This window comes from Acinonyx jubatus, chromosome D3 (assembly GCF_027475565.1).
Source record: "Acinonyx jubatus isolate Ajub_Pintada_27869175 chromosome D3, VMU_Ajub_asm_v1.0, whole genome shotgun sequence".
Taxonomy (NCBI): domain Eukaryota; kingdom Metazoa; phylum Chordata; class Mammalia; order Carnivora; family Felidae; genus Acinonyx; species Acinonyx jubatus.
In genome coordinates, this window is record NC_069392.1 from 39,559,572 (window position 1) to 39,576,236 (window position 16,665).

Sequence of the window (16,665 nt, forward strand, 5' to 3'; positions counted from 1 at the left end):
TGCGTGTCATTTAGTGTTTGGAGAAGACAACTCCATTATTTATAAAACTCTCTCCTTAGGGATAGATCAGAGCATTTCATGAAAGTCCTGTTGCCTTGCAAACCAAGTGAAAAGTAAACATTAAAACAAAGAACCAGTGGACCACTCATAATCATAACCATCCTTCAGAGAACAAGATTTGCCCCTGGATAAAGCTTAAATTTAGACAGTTAGCTAGCAGACAACTGAAAATTGACTATGGTAATAAACAAGGTCAGATGCAAGTTTTGTGGGGCCTGAAGCTCATAAATTTGGCAGCACTCTTTACAAAAAAGAATGTTAATAGTCTAAATTAGGCCCTGCGCCGTGAAGGGACCCTGCTGGTGAGGGACCCTGAAGCTTCATTGGCCTCCCGGTAAACCCACTTCTGGAGGAAACTTTGTGTGGGATTAGTGTGCCTTCCTGGGTATGCTGCCTTTAAAAAAAATAATCGTTAAGTGAAGGTCTAATTTGCTTCCTAACACTGGTATAGAGTACACAGTCTACAATAAGCATTTCCTCCGTGAGCAGGGTCCCACAACCCAAGTACAAACCCAGGTTGTTGATGATTACTCTGCTGACATTTATGTCTTTTTGTTACCCAACTGCACTTTCTGGGCCTGACACCGAGTGCAAGCATGAAAGAAATAATTGGGGATGACCTTTCTGAATAGAAGGCAGTAACTCATGGGAACAAGTGTGTGACGATACTTTCTGCAGTCATGCTACCTCTGCTTGTAGCCCTTAGGTCCTTAGCCATGGTTTTCAAGGGCATTTGTGCCTGGGGCCTGGCTGCCTTAGAGCTCTTTGCAAAGAGGGTTAAGTTCCAAATTTCCACTAGGCACCCTCAGGACATGGAAGTCCCTGAGGCCTAACAAATGATCTGAACACGCAGCAGTAACAAATGATCTGAACATGCAGCAGCTGCTCTTTGGCCAATCCCATGGACTGACCAAATCTGTCTAAATGGAATCTAGAGGTTACCCAGAAAGCACCAACTGACAGGAGCACATATCACTCATCAGGGCCAGGTGCAGGGATGCCAAGGAGCACTGTCCTGTTCCCAAGTCACTTTGAGAACAGAAAGAACCCTGTTTAGGCGTTGGGTCCAGTAGGAAAGTTAGTTGCAAGGATGTTTCTGCACCACCACAGTGAAGCTGAAGGAGGGCTTTGTCAATGCAACAGGAAGCATACATATATGGTGAAAAATCCCAAAGTTGTTTTACTTAATTTAAGAGGCCATCTTTATGTAATAACTTGTATAATAGGCTATATATTGGTTTAAAGGAGGAGAAAAAATTATGTTTGTATTTGTTTTACTTGCATAAAGAAATTCTGGAAGGATATATAAAAATCTAAGGAGAACAGTTACCTAAAGAGATGAGGGGAGTAGAGGATAGATACATTTGAGAAAGGAGACTACTCCCTGTGTTACCTTTACACTTTTTTGGACCATATAAAGGTGTTGCTTGTTCTAATTTTTAGAATTATATGAAATAAGGGAGAAAAGTTCTCTTTAAAAGAAGGAAGGAATTTGAATTAATTTAATTTTTTTAAAGAGCCAGATTCAGTTGGATTTCCAGTCCAAAGTCTAGATTGATTTTTGTCAATGAATATCTGGATTGTAATGTGTGGGGAGATTCATGCAAACTCACTGTAGCAATGTGTTGGCGTTAGTGAGTAGCATTCATTCATTCCCTCACTGAGTACCCATGTTTTTGGATCTAAATGCGAATACTGTGTTAGATCCACCAGTGAGACATTTAAAATACTTGTTTGGAATTCTTCACATTGCCCCTAAAGTTAATGCCAAATAGACCCTTAAAGAAATGTGTCATTAGGCATGATAATAATGCAAAACCTCAGAATAAAATAGTATGAGACATCTATCTCAGGAAGAGACTAGAGAGATTTGGAAAAGTCTTATTCAATTTTTGCAAATTATGAGAATTTATAAATTCCATAATAGAATCATGTATTCAATTTGTTTACAAGATTAGAGTTATTCACAATGTATTTAAATTTAGCAGTTACTACTCTATTTTCTTTGGAAAACAACCTACATTTAACATAATTTAAAATTATTTATAATTTATGATTACTTCCCAACATAAGGGTTTTATTTTAGATTTTTCTTATTTATTTAAGTCCAAAATTTATCCTAATGGGATAGATCTCTCTCAGCCAACTGGATTTTAAAGTGGGTAATAGCTATTTATTTAAAATATAAAGCTGGATTCTAAGCACCCATCACAGTTGTAGTGAGATACAACATGTTAAAGATCATTTTAGCATGTATTATTTGTTGATAGAAAAAAAGCAGAATGAACCTTTTTGCTTGACTACTCTTTACACTACCAAAGAGCTTTCACTATAACCCCTTGCTATCAAGTCAGCCCAAGATCCAGTCATTTATTTGGGGGGATGAAGTGTGTGTTTTACACACATAAACAAAGAGTATCCTTCTCCAAATATTTACAGTATAATGGAAGCTCATTAACTAATAAGTAGTTCATAGACTCTACATGAAAATAAGGAAAATGGTGTACATCTGAATATTCACAAGAATTTCAGAAGCCTTTTGACAAATAATCCCAGAGTGTAGGTTACTCTCCAAAATTAGCGTCTGACTGTCCTGTTTGGAATTTCACTTTCCAGAAATAGCAAGCCCTGAAGCATATACAGAGCAGGCCAAAAATCCTTCTTTTCTTCCCCGACTGAATACTGAGGATGGCCAATCTCAAGTGACTCCCAATGTGAATGACTGGCTGAAATTCTTGGAGAATAGAATTGCTTCCTAATTTAATCCTTGTATGCTGTTTTTAAACAGACTTTTCTTACACTGACATCTGGAGTTCCAGAGGAAAGACTAGAAGATCCTCAAAGTGTTGTGTGTCGTGTGCGTGTATATTTTAAACCGACTTCTTGTGCCAGGGGGTCACATTAGAAAAGTCATGGGTTTTTAGCAGGGGGAAGGCACTAAGGTGCTAAGTCGCGTAGTACTGGAGAGCGAGGGAGGTGAAGCAACACTGCGAGCTGCAAGATACTGTTTTAACTCAAAGTTTATGGAGACATGAACAACATTTTTGGCCAGAAGCCATATCAAGTGTCAGTAGATTATTTGCTCAAGTACCACATGCCATAGCCTTCCGTGTCATATTTCTCTTCTTATGCTAAAAAGAACTACTGCAAACACCCCAGCGCATGAAAAAAACTGAGTAGTAAGAGGGAGCTTTTTTTGTTTTTGTTTTTTTGGGAGGGAGCTTTAGGATCTAGTGTGAAATTACTGAGACCAATTTATTCTGAAGAACATGCTGATTAACTCGTGGCACCCTGTCATTCATCAAAACAAGGAATGTTTGAAACTAGGAGCAGCTAGCTGATTTCTTTTTCTAGGTCATCTCTGATCAAATAGTCCTGTCTGCTTGGAACTCTGTGGGGAGATGGCTGGCTGAGGACACTTTGGGGCTGGCAGGAAACGGCTAGCAGTTCTGCCGGGGGTGGGGCAGAGGTTGTGCTGCTCCACCTGCCACGCAGCTGTGACTCCTAAGCCAATCCAATCCTCTCATCTCACATCTGAGGGAACTGAGACACAAAGAGACGCAATGTACTTTCTTGGTCTGTACTTACTTTAGATTAGCCATATCATGGGGTGCCTGGGTGGCTCAGTCGGTTAAGCGTCCGACTTCAGCTCAGGTCATGATCTCACAGTCCGTGAGTTCAAGTCCTGCGTCGGGCTCTGTGCTGACAGCTCAGAGCTTGGAGCCTCCTTCAGATTCTGTGTCTCCCTTTCTCTCACTACCCGTCCCCCACTCATGCTCTGTCTCTCTCTATCAAAAAATGAATAAACATTAAAAAAATTTAAAAAAATTAGTCATATCATGAAGTTTGAAGTATGCATTTGTCAGAACTCTGTTCCTTCAACCACGAATTATGAAGCCACAATTAATCTGTTGTTACACAATAATTCTGTTCAATCCAATTTAACGAACAGTGAGTACCTAATATTTGCCCATGATTCATACTTCCTGGAGAGTGGGAATAGAAGTAAATGTGGATCAGACACAATCCCCATCACCATGACAATGACAGCTCAGTAGAAGACACACATATCCAACCAGAATCTGATAAGTGTTGTATCTTGCAGCTTGAACCAAGTAACACTGATGTAGAGGCAGGAACAATTAATATCATGTGGGATTTCAATTTTTCTTAATGGGGGATGTTTATTGATTTTGAGAGACAGACAGACAGAATGTAAGTGGGGGAGGGGCAGAGAGAGAGAGAGGGAGACACAGAGTCTGAAGCAGGCTCCAGGCTCTGAGCTGTCACCACAGAGCCCAATGCAGGGCTGGAACTTATGCACCGCAAGATCATGACCTGAGCCAAAGTTGAATGCTCAACTGACTGAGCCACCCAGGTGCCCCTTGTGTGGGATTTCAAGGAGGAGTTTATTGAAGAAATGGCATTTGATCTGAACCTTGAAGGATGAGTTGGGATTTTGCTAGGTGGAGGAGAAAGACACATTTTTTTAAAGTATATTTATTTATTTTACTAGAGAGAGAGAGAGAGAGAGAGAGAACAAGAGTGAGGGAGAGTCAGAGAGAGGGAGAGAGAGAGAATACTAAGCAGGATCTACACTATCAGCACAGAGCCTGACGTGGTGCTCACACTCAGAAATCATGAGATCATGACCTGAACTCAAACCAAGAGTCGACGCTTAACTGACTGAGCCACCCAGGTTCCCTGACACGTTGTTTAAAGTATAGAAAATGAGCATGTTTTAGGGACATAGGGCATGTGTGTGCACATGTGCGTGTGTGAGCTGGGGAGAGGAAGGAACTGACTGAAAATTATTTCCTTTCTTTCTCTCCCTTTCCACCACTTTCCCTGCTCCCAAACCTCATTATAACCATTTCCAGAAGTCTGAAGAAATAAAATGCAGCTAAATAGAGAACAGTTGGACAATGGAGGCATCATATGTTGTCACAAGTCAGACTGCTTGGGTTCAAATCCCAGCTCTGCTATCTAGCTATGTGAACTGGGACAAGTTACTTAACTTCTCCTGGCCTTGGTTTTTTTAATATGGAAAATGATGTTACAAATAGTACTATCTCATGCAGTTGTTGAGGATTGAATTTTCTAATCTATATGTAAAGCACTTAGACTCTTGCCTTGGCTCACAGCAAATGCTCTGAGTTGTGATTATTAGTGTTATTTACATTATCTGGGCACGTGAAGTGGGGTGTTTGAAAGGGAAGCAAGTGAAATCTAGCTCTTGGACAGAAAATGGCTTAAGCAAAAAAGCCTGGTCTGGCACCATAGCCATTGGCTATTGAGGGCATGAGGAGGTGGTGAAGAATCAAGGTGTGACTTCCAGCCTTGGGGGACAGTGTCTGAGGAAGGGCCCCTCCATGTAGCCCTACCCTCTGAGGGCTGACAGGCTTAGCCAGGAATGGGACAGTCAGAAAAAGGGAATCTTTTAGCTTTTATTTGTCAGACTTTTTCTTTCGTGATTGATATTTAAGTTCTCCCAAGCCGAGAGCCATGCTTGCCTTTAACAGAACAAAACACTTAAATATAATGAGCTTTCAATACAATGGCATTGTTTTTAACAACATGGAAGAATCTTAGTAGGAAGAATGTTTTACTTTCATCCTACAGACAGCCAATGATAAAACTCCCAACATAAAGCCTTCCTTTCTGTCCTGTCAACAATGGATAAGTTTTCTTTCAGTCTTTTATTGAAGTATAATATACACCACAAAAAGTACGTATTACATATAAATGTAGAGCTTTGGTGAATTTTCGTAGACTGTACACACCCGTGTAACCAGTACTCAAACACAAGAAACCAAACATTATCAGCACCTAAATGCCTCCTTCATGTCTACTGTCTCCCCCCCCCCCCACCCCCCTCCCCTGGGAAGTCACTCTCTTCACTTCTAATAGCATTAATTTGGTCTTTTCTGGTTTTGTACTTTATATAAAAGCAATCATTATATACTCTTTTGTGTCTGGTTATTTTCACTCAACATTATGTATGTGAGACTCAACCACATTGTTATGAATGGTCAACTTCTTAAATGTAATTTTTATGATGGAAGAGAGGAAAGGACGCTCATCAAGAAGTTTTACTGGATTTATAGTGCATTTTATTTAACCTGCCATAGATTTGTATTTATTGAACAGATACTGCTGCTAATCTCAGTGCCATGTTTATAGGTGTCCCTTGAAGAACAAGGATTGTGTGGGTGTGCTTTTAATCATAAAGCTATTTACATTTCTACTTATTTCACCTTGTTCTCTTGTCTCACAGGTATAAAAACCAGGTGCCAATAAATGTCCACGCAAACCCTGGAAAGTACATTATTGAGAGTCGATATGGAATGCATACTCTGGAGATCAATGCGTAAGAGGACATCTGGGTCCATATGTGTGTTGTTCAGCAATTGCCTGGGGAGTCATCTCACCACTCCAGTTAACAACCACTCTCCCCCTTTCTTCCCAGTGCAACAGGATCACAAAGTGATCTTAGATTTGAATTTAGTAAAAGATGATGAGAATAAAATTAACTTCTGTGTTTTAATTTATCATTTTATATACTTGAGAGTTTTTCTAGACATTAGTAAGAAAATAAGTTACATAAGTAGGCACTTATATTTAGTTATCCTTCCATCATCATCATCCTTTTTTGCCTTTAGTCGGCAGAGGCCATGGAGATTGCGGTGGGTGGCAGTGAAAGTAAGCTTCCCACCAGAAAGTGTGGGAAATTATCTGCCCACCCTGTCAGCCTGCAGAGGGAGGCAGGACTGGACACCGGGGTGTTTTTAAAGCATAATGCAAAGCAGAATTGAAAGCAGAACCCACATCAAAATTTCTAAATCCTCAAAGGTTTATCATATCTCCTAATATGGTTTTGAAATCCAAGCTTAGTCATATGAATGAAAAAGCTAAAACTCCCACTATTTGCAGTTCACATGAAACTGTGACATGCTGAGACGTCAAAGTAAAATTTACATCATTGTGATCTCAAGAGAGTTTGTAGTCTTCTCCTCAGATCAGAACAGCTGCCACATGGGATACAGGGTTTCAAGCAGGACTCTGGGGCCCTGTGACATTTGCCGAGCATCGACCTCCAACCAGAGTCACTTCAATTCTGCCACTTGGTGGTTCTATTGAGGCTGCAGTGAGCTCTGTAGTTGCTTTATAATTCAGTAGTTATGAGAAAGGCAACCATATTGACCTTCCTGGGGTTGTGCTGGTGTCTATAAAATTTCAACAAGAAATAGGTGTTTACAAATGACGCTAAACCCAGAAAGTCAACGAGGAACTCAGACACTGGTTATGACAAGACACAAAAAGACCTGCTTTGAAATCTTAGCTTATTCATCTCTGTGAGATCATTCTTTCTTTTGTTTTATTATTAAACACATCCCAGTTTCTGTATTATAACTTACAGGAACTTCCAAATAGCACTGCTTGTGTTGTACTATGGGCTGAATCTCCAAGTGCGACCTGAACCTTGGTAGAGTTGAGACAGAAATAGCATATTTGTACTTCGGAGCTAGAACACAGACCCACCCATTAGACAGACCCAGATCTGGTTTGTGGCTCAAGGAGAGCGGCTGTGTCTTTCCCTCTCTGTTCCCCCCAGACTGAAACTCACCCTGAGGGATGCCAGCAGGAAGACTGTCCCCCCCAGGGTGCTCTGGGTAGTTACTACTACAAAGGTACATGGCTGGACATTTTCTGTTCCTGACACAGCTTTAGACCAGTTAATTGTAACACTGTTTGTGCTATAATTTATGCGCTTAACACTTGGCTGACATTTTTTTTTTGGACATTGAAAAAAAATTTTAACGTTTTATTTATTTTTGAGACAGGGAGAGACAGAGCATGAACACGGAAGGGTCAGAGAGAGGGAGACACAGAATCTGAAACAGGCTCCAGGCTCTGAGCTGTCAGCACAGAGCCCGACGCGGGGCTCAAACTCACGGACCGAGAGATCATGACCTGAGCTGAAGTCAGCCGCTTAACTGACTGAGCCACCCAGGCGCCCCTTTTTTGGACATTTTAAATGAACCTGGGCTAGGGTCACAGTGGACTATAGGTGTCCTCCTCCCATTCTGTGCAGCTGGCCTCAAACTGCAGTAGATATCTTGCATTATATAAAATCCCACAGGGAGCTAGATTGGAGTTAGTAGCTTCATCAAGAGTCCCCAACAGCCAGGGCGCCTGGGTGGCTCAGTTGGTTAAACGTCCAACTGTTGATTTCAGCTCAGGTCATGATCTCACGATTATGAGATCGAGCCCCACATTGGGCTCTGTACTGACCATGGAGCCTGCTTGGGATTCTTTCTCTCTCTTCTCTCTCTGCTCCTCCCCCTGCTTGTGCTCTCTCTCTCAAAATAAATAAATAAACAGTTAAAAAGAAAAAGAGTCCCCAGGAGCCACGTTGTTAGCCAGTGATTTGCAGTGTGTGATGTCAGCAAAGATACCTTTGATAGAACAGCATTGTTGCAATGGTCACTTACTTCCTTCTGTCCTTTCAGATGTAATTTTGAAGACACTGCCCAGTACCGGGCTTCAGCGATGAATGTTAAAGGAGAGCTTTCAGCATATGCTTCGGTTGTCGTAAAGAGTGGGTTTGCTGGGCTTGTTTTATTCAAAATGCATTTTTAAAAAATTAACTCTCATTGCTAAAAATAAATCAAGAAGCAGTTCATATGTATTTCTGCTTTCTTTTCTAGGATATAAGGGAGAGTTTGATGAGACTCGCTTCCATGCTGGGGTTTCCACCCTGCCCCTCAGCTGTAAGTTTAAAAATATATTTGCTGAGTGTCATCTCTATTTAAAATCCAGCATAATAAGCCATTCTATAATGCTGAAATAAAAGCATAGGACTATTATAACATATGCTAGTACGTATATAATAGCACTCTTTTCTTATTTTTTAGATTCTTTGGTTACTATTCTCTTTCTGAATATAATTGCTTTGTTCTGGTTTTATAAAAGCCCAGATATGATGGGCTAAAAATGGCAAATGTTTTTAAGTCTTTCTGTGTTAAACTGAAGAAGATCATTACACAAACCTGGGCAGAGTGATTTAACCACACACACACACACACACACACACACGCACACACATGCCCACACGTGCACACACACACACACACACATGCACACACACGCATATGTACTGTATCAGGGCATCCAGGTCAGCATCACTCCTGGAGACATCTATGTCTGATTCCCACTGCTACCCCACCTCTACCCAGTCAGGGTTAGGTGTCCTTGGTGAGACCATCAGAGCATCCATCACATTGGATGCTGTTAACTGTTATGTGTCTCTTTCTCCCACTGGCCTCTAAGCCACTTAAAGGCAAAGCTGGACCTTTTATCTCTAACCCCAGCACCTGACACAGCATAGGTGTTTGATAATGAATGAATAAATAAATATATTAATTTATGAAGTACAAATCAAAACACATGATGTCTAAATGTGCTATAATAACAAGCTATTAAAAATATTCTGATCTGTGGTTATTTGTGAACTCCAATCACTTTGTCTATATCAGAACTTCTTTTCATAGGAAACAATAAAAACAAAATCCTTATGGTTGTTCAATAATTCAGTGCTTACAATGGTCAGACTGAAAAAGGTAGTCACGCCTGAACTTATTTTCTGAATGTTAAAATGTAAATGGTAGTTTTGAAAATGCTTGATGAAGATACTTTCTCATGGGTTGATGAAGATACTTTCTCATGGGTCAGTTTTTCACCTGCTTAGTTTGATGTCTATAGATCACCTGTTCCATCAAATTCATGGAATGGCTCCTAATTTTAATATTCCAAGTTTTAATCATTGGTACAAATCCCATGGGTGGCTGGGAGGGGATGATGGGTGGGAGTGAGGGAGGAACACATCCCCAATCATGTTTTTCTTCTATCATTTCGTTTGTATTGAGATAGAATAGTTGGAAATTCTGGAACTATGACTTATCTCCCATTGTCCCTAAGGCTGGTTTATTAATCATTTATTTCATGGTCCTCTAAATGTATCCTGCTCATTCCCACTGCCATATCATCATCCATATTTCTCCTGTTTCTCTCTTCTCCACCAAGCCAGGGTTGAAAAGCCCAGCTCAACCTACCTCTCTAACTTTTTAATCTGACCGGCCCCTGAATTAAGTACAGTTGTTTCCAACAGAGAAAACAGAGGGATTTTATTCATTTATTCAACTAATATTTATTGAGAATCTGTTATGTGCTAGGTACTGGTGTAGGTGCTTGGAATATGCTGGTAAATATCATAGATAAAGCTCCCTGCCCTTGGTTCTGTTTTAGTAGTTAACATATATTGATCAGTTGTACCAGACAGCATACTAAGATATTTTGTTATATGCAATAATCATGTAATGCTCTCCCAAAGCTTATAAAATAGGTGTCTTTTATCTGTGCTGTGCCTATGAGGAAACAGTTTTTGATAGGTTAAATAATGAGACAACACCACATAGAGTGGTAGAACAGGGACTTGTAAATTGGTCTCTCTAATTCTAAGCCATACTCTATTTTTTTTTAATTTTTTCAAAATGTTTATTTATTTTTGAGAGAGAGAGAGAGAGAGAGAAAGCAAGTGGGGGAAAGCAGAGAGACAGGCAGACACAGCACATAATCCAAATCAGGCTCTAGGCTCCCAGCTGTCAGCCTAGACCCCAACAGGGGGCTTGAACTCATGAACTGTTGAGATCATGACCTGAGCCAAAGTCAGATGCTTAACTGACTGAGCTACCCAGGTGCCCCCTAAGTCATATTCTAAAACAGGAGTCAGTATTTTCTGTGAAGGACTCCTATAATTATGATTTGTGAACTACCTGTAATTTGTAAATTGTAAATACTTTAGGGTTGTAAATACTTTAGGCTTTGTGGGTCATATGGTCTTTGTCACAACGACTCAACTCTACCTTTGTAACACAAAGTAGCCATAGACAGTAGGTAAATAAATGAGCATGGCTGCCTTCCAATTAAACCTTACTTATGAACATTGAGATTTGAATTCCCTGTAACTTTTCATACATCACAAAATATTCTTCTTTTGATTTTATCTTGATCATTTAAACAATTGAAATTTATTTTTCTAGTGGTGCAAACAGGAGACAGTCCAGATCTGGCTCACAGATTTGCCAAACCCTGACCTAATCCCAGCTTTCTTTGTAACTGTTATCTCTACTCCTAAGGCAGCTTCGGAGCCAGCCTGGCTCTCCAGACAGTAAGGTCTGATTGAGTTGTTTCACTTTTTGATCTCAGTGGGATACCATCATATACAAGTGGGGCAGATGTAACCTGTGCTTCAAAGGGAAGTTGTTTCACTATTGGTTAGGGGTTGCCTGGGAACACACAAATTCAAGGCAATATCATGTCTTGCTTGAGAGCACAGGTTCTAACAGCCCTCCAGTGTAAATCCTGGCTCTGCAGGGTAAACATGGGCAGTTACTTGGCCTCCCTATGCTTCTGTTTCCTCCTCTATAAGACAGAGCGATGATAATAGCACTTACCTGATTGAGCTATTATGAGGTTTGAGGTAATAGCTATTTAACATTTGGAACACTACTTGGCACAAGTTGAACTCGATACATTTTAGCTTGCATTTTCAAATTAATTCTAAGACATTTTAGGAAGAGAGATGAAATCGGAGAGAAATTTTAGAGTTTGAATTTCAATTTCACACATAGTATGAAACCTGGACATTAGCTGTATGTTATTTTTGTAAACTTCTGCATTCTCATCTGCAAGAGAGGAAAAAAATATCTATGCCATGGGGCTTTTGCAAGGAACAGACGACATGTCAAATGTAAAGTGCCTGGCATGGTAACTGTCCATAGAGTCATTATTTTCCCAAGTCCTTTCTTTTGAGAAAAGAGAAAATAAAACCTGGGAGGGTTTATGATGCAGGGATTTACTTAATCAATGAATAAGTTATTGCTAAGAAAAATATTTTTAAAGTCATATTATTGTGAACTTTTCAGTTTGACATTTCTTATAATATTTTTTTTTATACAGATAGTTAAACTGAAGCGACTTACTGGAAAACTGTATTTTTATGAGTAATAGATATGGCTGTTTGAGCAGTATAGCAGTTCAGTTTTAAATGAACTAGGAATCTAAAAAGTACATATATTGTGCTAAGTAGTTAAGTATAAGCTAAATGTGGTATTAATTTATATGCTATGTGAGGTATTAAACCTGATCCTTTAAATTCTATTCATTGCAATAATAAAAACAAACATTTAGCTTATCTGACCAATGAAGCAAGAATTTCCACACCTAGAATTTCCATTTCACATAGTAATATGTGGGAATGTGCTTTGTACTTCTTTATAAGACTTAATATTTTGCCCAAATAAACCATTTGATCAGTGTTTGTTGTAACTGCTTGTTAAAATGCTTGCGTATCTCTGATGAGAAAAAACAAGTTAACCAATGTTTGTTTTTGTCGTACCCAGTTGCTGTGACCCCTTATGGTTATGCGTCCAAGTTTGAGATCCACTTTGATGACAAGTTTGACGTGTCTTTTGGGAGAGAGGGCGAGACGATGAGTCTAGGCTGCCGTGTAGTTATCACTCCTGAAATTAAGCATTTCCAGCCAGAGATCCAGTGGTACAGAAATGGTGAGACTCTGTGATGAATTCTCATTTAGATTCTTATTCACAGAATAAGGCTTGGCACCAGAGCATGAGTGTCCACAAGACTGCAGGCCTGTTTATCAGAGCTGGCAGAATATGGACAGTAGGAGGCATAACCTATTGGATGTTGAAAAAAAAATTCATACATGTATCAAAGGAGCAGAACTTTTATAATGTATTTGTGGAGATTATAATTTCTTATCACCAAGTAACGTGGAAAAGATTATGAAAAATGTATTTTTGTAAATTAGTTATATATTCGTTTTGTAAGTTAATTTTAGTTGGTAAAATAAAGGGAAGTCCATTGCAGTTCAGTTGAACTATGGAGCATGACTACTGACGCTTGGGCGTGGTGGGCAGCAAGCAGCGTAGTCACCAAGCAGTTGGCCTGAACTTCAGTTGTGCAGACAGGCATCTGGGGCATTATGGAGCATCTGGGTCCAGACTGAAGCCAGTAATGGCAACAGCAGTATTAACAGTGAACATGGCCCTAGAGAAGAGGAGGGACTCCATGTGGGGGCAGCATGGGAACCTACAGTGGGAGATTGCCAGGCTGTTCTTCCTTCCCCAGAGCTGGCTTCTATGGGATCTGCACAAATACTAATTTACTAGGCTAGCATCAGGACAGGAACTATCAGCAACTAGGCAGTGAACTTTGTCAGTAAAATTACAAAATAAAAGCATGTATATAGACATCACACTTAAGCATACAAAACAGTTGTTGGAGATCTTCAGTTTAGAATCTCTGGTTTTGAAAACCATTATAACACTGCATGGCAAATATTCAGAGGCTTAGAAATATAAATTAAATTTAAAGATTGTCACATTCAATGAAAAAGAACACTATTTTCATATGAAACTTTGGATGAAGCAATTATTAACAAGGAAGATAATTTTAAAATTAATTTTCCTTATAATTGAAGATGCAGTGATAGAATGCATAAGTAGACATTTGATTTATGTAAAAATCATTTTCCGTCTCTTGTATAACCTCTACAAGTTACAGCACATGTTAGAGAAACTATTAAGATGTAATTATGTAAATTTACATTTAAAATTAAATTCAGACTTATGTGAAACTGATTTATATGAAGAGTAAAATATTTTTTCAAAGTTTATTTCTTTATTTTGAGAGAAAGAGAGAGTGAAAGCAGGGAAGGGGCAGAGAGACAGGGAGAGAGAATCCCAACCAAGCTCTGTGCTGTTAATGCAGAGCCAACACGGGGCTTGATCTCACGAACCATGAGAATGTGACCTGAGCTGAGATCAAGAGTTGGACACTTAACCGACTGAGCCACCCAGACACCCCAAGAATCAAATTCTTTTAGAAATTTTGTTCCTTAAGAATCAATAGTTCTAGAGTACTAAAATTTATATTTTGAAATAATTTATCAGAAAGTTAACCCAATGTTAACTTTATAAGAATATGGCTATATATAACTATGTAATATCTGAATAGCTGCAATAATAGTTGCATCAGCAGAAAGATCCTTCTCAAAATTAAAACATCAGCTCATTTGTGATCTTGCATTTGCCAAGAGTGACTGATGTTGCTTTCAAGTATATTGATTTAAAATAACGCTGCCTGGGTGGCTCAGTCGGTTAAGCGTCTGACTTCGGCTCAGGTCATGATCTCACTGTTTGTGGGTTCGAGCCCTGAATTGGGCTCTGTGCTGACAGCTCAGAGTCTGGAGACTGCTTCGGATTCTGTGTCTCCCTCTCTCTCTGCCCCTCCTCCATTCGTGGTCTGTCTCTCTCTCTTTCTCTCAAAAATAAAATAAACATTTACAAAATATTTAAAAACAAATAGATAAATAAAATAAAGTTGCTAAAAGTATATATCTGATGACCTAATAACTGAATTTGTAGAAAAGCAAGCCAGAAATATCTTATTATCAATCAAGATATTACTTTGATAAATATTTTTGTGTATAAAATTATGGCATAAAAATATTATTTTTTGTATTTTGGGTTACCCCAATTATATTTTATATGCAATAAAGTTGTTTTAGAGAAAAAACTTATATTTTAGTACCTCTAACTGTATTTTTTTCTCTGCTTTTTTTTTATTTTAGAGAGCATGTGAGTAGGGAGCGGGGAAGAGGGAGAGAGAGAGAGAGAGAGAGAGAGAGAGAGAGAATTTCAAGCAGGCTCCATGTTCAGTGTGGACCCCAACATGGGGCTTGATCTCATGACCCTGGGATCATGACCTGAGCTGAAATCAAGAGTTGGACACTCAACCAACTAAGCTATCCAGGTCCCTGTTTTCTCTGCGTTTTAGACAGGGGGATTGTAATTTCATTTTGCACTGGACCCTGCAGATTATGTATCTGGCCCTGGTCCCCTCACTTCTGATTTAGTATTTTCACCAATATTAGCATGGCAGAATGGCCCAAAGCCCTAGATACTTCTACTAATTGTCAGATCTCTTTCAATATAGAAGAGGCAGAGAGAGAGAGAGAGAGAGAGAGAGAGAGAGAAGGTGGAAGAGAATGAAGGAGAGAAAAAGAAGGGAGCAATGGAGGAAAAAAATCACTTAATTTTCTTACTTTTAAAAAAAATTTCTAGGAGCACCTGTTTCTCCATCAAAATGGGTACAAACACACTGGAGTGGAGATAGAGCAACACTGACGTTTTCTCATCTCAACAAAGAAGATGAAGGCCTCTACACGATCCGTGTGCGAATGGGAGAATATTATGAACAATATAGCGCTTATGTCTTTGTTCGCGGTAAGACCTAGCAAAAAGCAGAACACCCAAGCATGTTTAAAACACTGAGACCAAATCAATCTATCCAAACATGTTTTTTGTAATGATGAAAGAGCCATTTGAAAATTCTTCTAGTATGCATGGCATAAGATTATTAACTTCCAGTGAAATTAGACCTAGTAGAAAAAGGTTAACCCTCAGGCACCAACCCCAAGGTAACTTGTTCCCAGACTGTGTTAATATCTCTGATGTCATTACTTTCTTCAGCTTCAGTGAGCTACCAGTGCAGGTCTCTATAGGTGTTCCATTGGAGATAATCCATCCTAATGATCTAAAAAGCTGTTTCAGTTTATGGGAGCTGCAACAAAAGAGGGATGTGCTACTTGGGGACTTACTCTTTAATATCTATTTCAGAGAGCAAATTTATCATTTCACTCCAGCCCCCTTCTTTATACTTTCAGCTTTAATGAACTAGGAAACAAGGTGCTACAATTTAATCTTTAAAAAATTTTTTTAATGTTTATTTATTTTTGAGACAATGAGAGACAGAGCATGAGTGGGGGAAGGGCAGAGAGAGAGGGGGAGACACAGAATCCGAAGCAGGCTCCAGGCTCTGAGCTGTCAGCACAGAGCCTGACATGGGACTTGAACCCACAAAGATCAGGAGATCATGACCTGAGCCAAAGACGCCAAAGCCTGAGCCACCCAGGCGCCCCTACAATTTAATCTTGAAGGCAAACTAGAATTGTGATTTTAGGAGTCTTTAATTCTTCAGCTGTGTTTTAAATGGATTGGCTATATACAAGTGGGAATGTGATTTGTATGGGATCCCAGTGCATTTGGAAGACCATTGACAGTTCCAGGTTACAGGAGCAGTGTTCTGTGTTCTCTTCTGTGATGGTTAGTCAGGTGTGGCCACAAGAGGAGACACAGGAGAGGATCCAGAAAACGAAGTTTATTGTACCCACAGGTTCTAGAGACAGGAGGTACTGCACACCACACAGGGCCACATGGGGGAAAATCAGCATTGGTTGGCCAGGAAGAAGGTGTCGGAAGGAGGGGAGAGCTTAGGCCATGGCTTTTATTGGAGTTTCTGTGGGAAAGGCAAGGCAAGGCAGGGCAGGATAAACAGTTTAGGATTGGCTAGTTTGAATAATTTGGGTAGACTCTAAACTATAGGCGTGGTCCGTACCGGCCTGCTACCAGGCCCTGAGATGATTAAGGCAGGGGAATATTGCTTCCTGGAGTGCAC

The 16,665-nt window shown here is 39.7% G+C and overlaps 1 protein-coding gene across 2 annotated transcripts in view; it reads left to right on the forward strand.

Annotated features, from left to right (window-relative positions):
- Positions 1-16,665, forward strand: part of MYOM1 (myomesin 1) — a 136,882-nt gene that overhangs the window by 35,332 nt on the left and 84,885 nt on the right. For both annotated transcript variants that reach the window (XM_027068596.2, XM_027068592.2), the window contains exons 6-10: positions 6,338-6,430; positions 8,574-8,662; positions 8,772-8,834; positions 12,525-12,689; positions 15,273-15,434. In XM_027068596.2, coding sequence (XP_026924397.1) covers positions 6,338-6,430; positions 8,574-8,662; positions 8,772-8,834; positions 12,525-12,689; positions 15,273-15,434 — 572 coding nt within the window. The remainder of the gene's footprint in view (positions 1-6,337; positions 6,431-8,573; positions 8,663-8,771; positions 8,835-12,524; positions 12,690-15,272; positions 15,435-16,665) is intronic.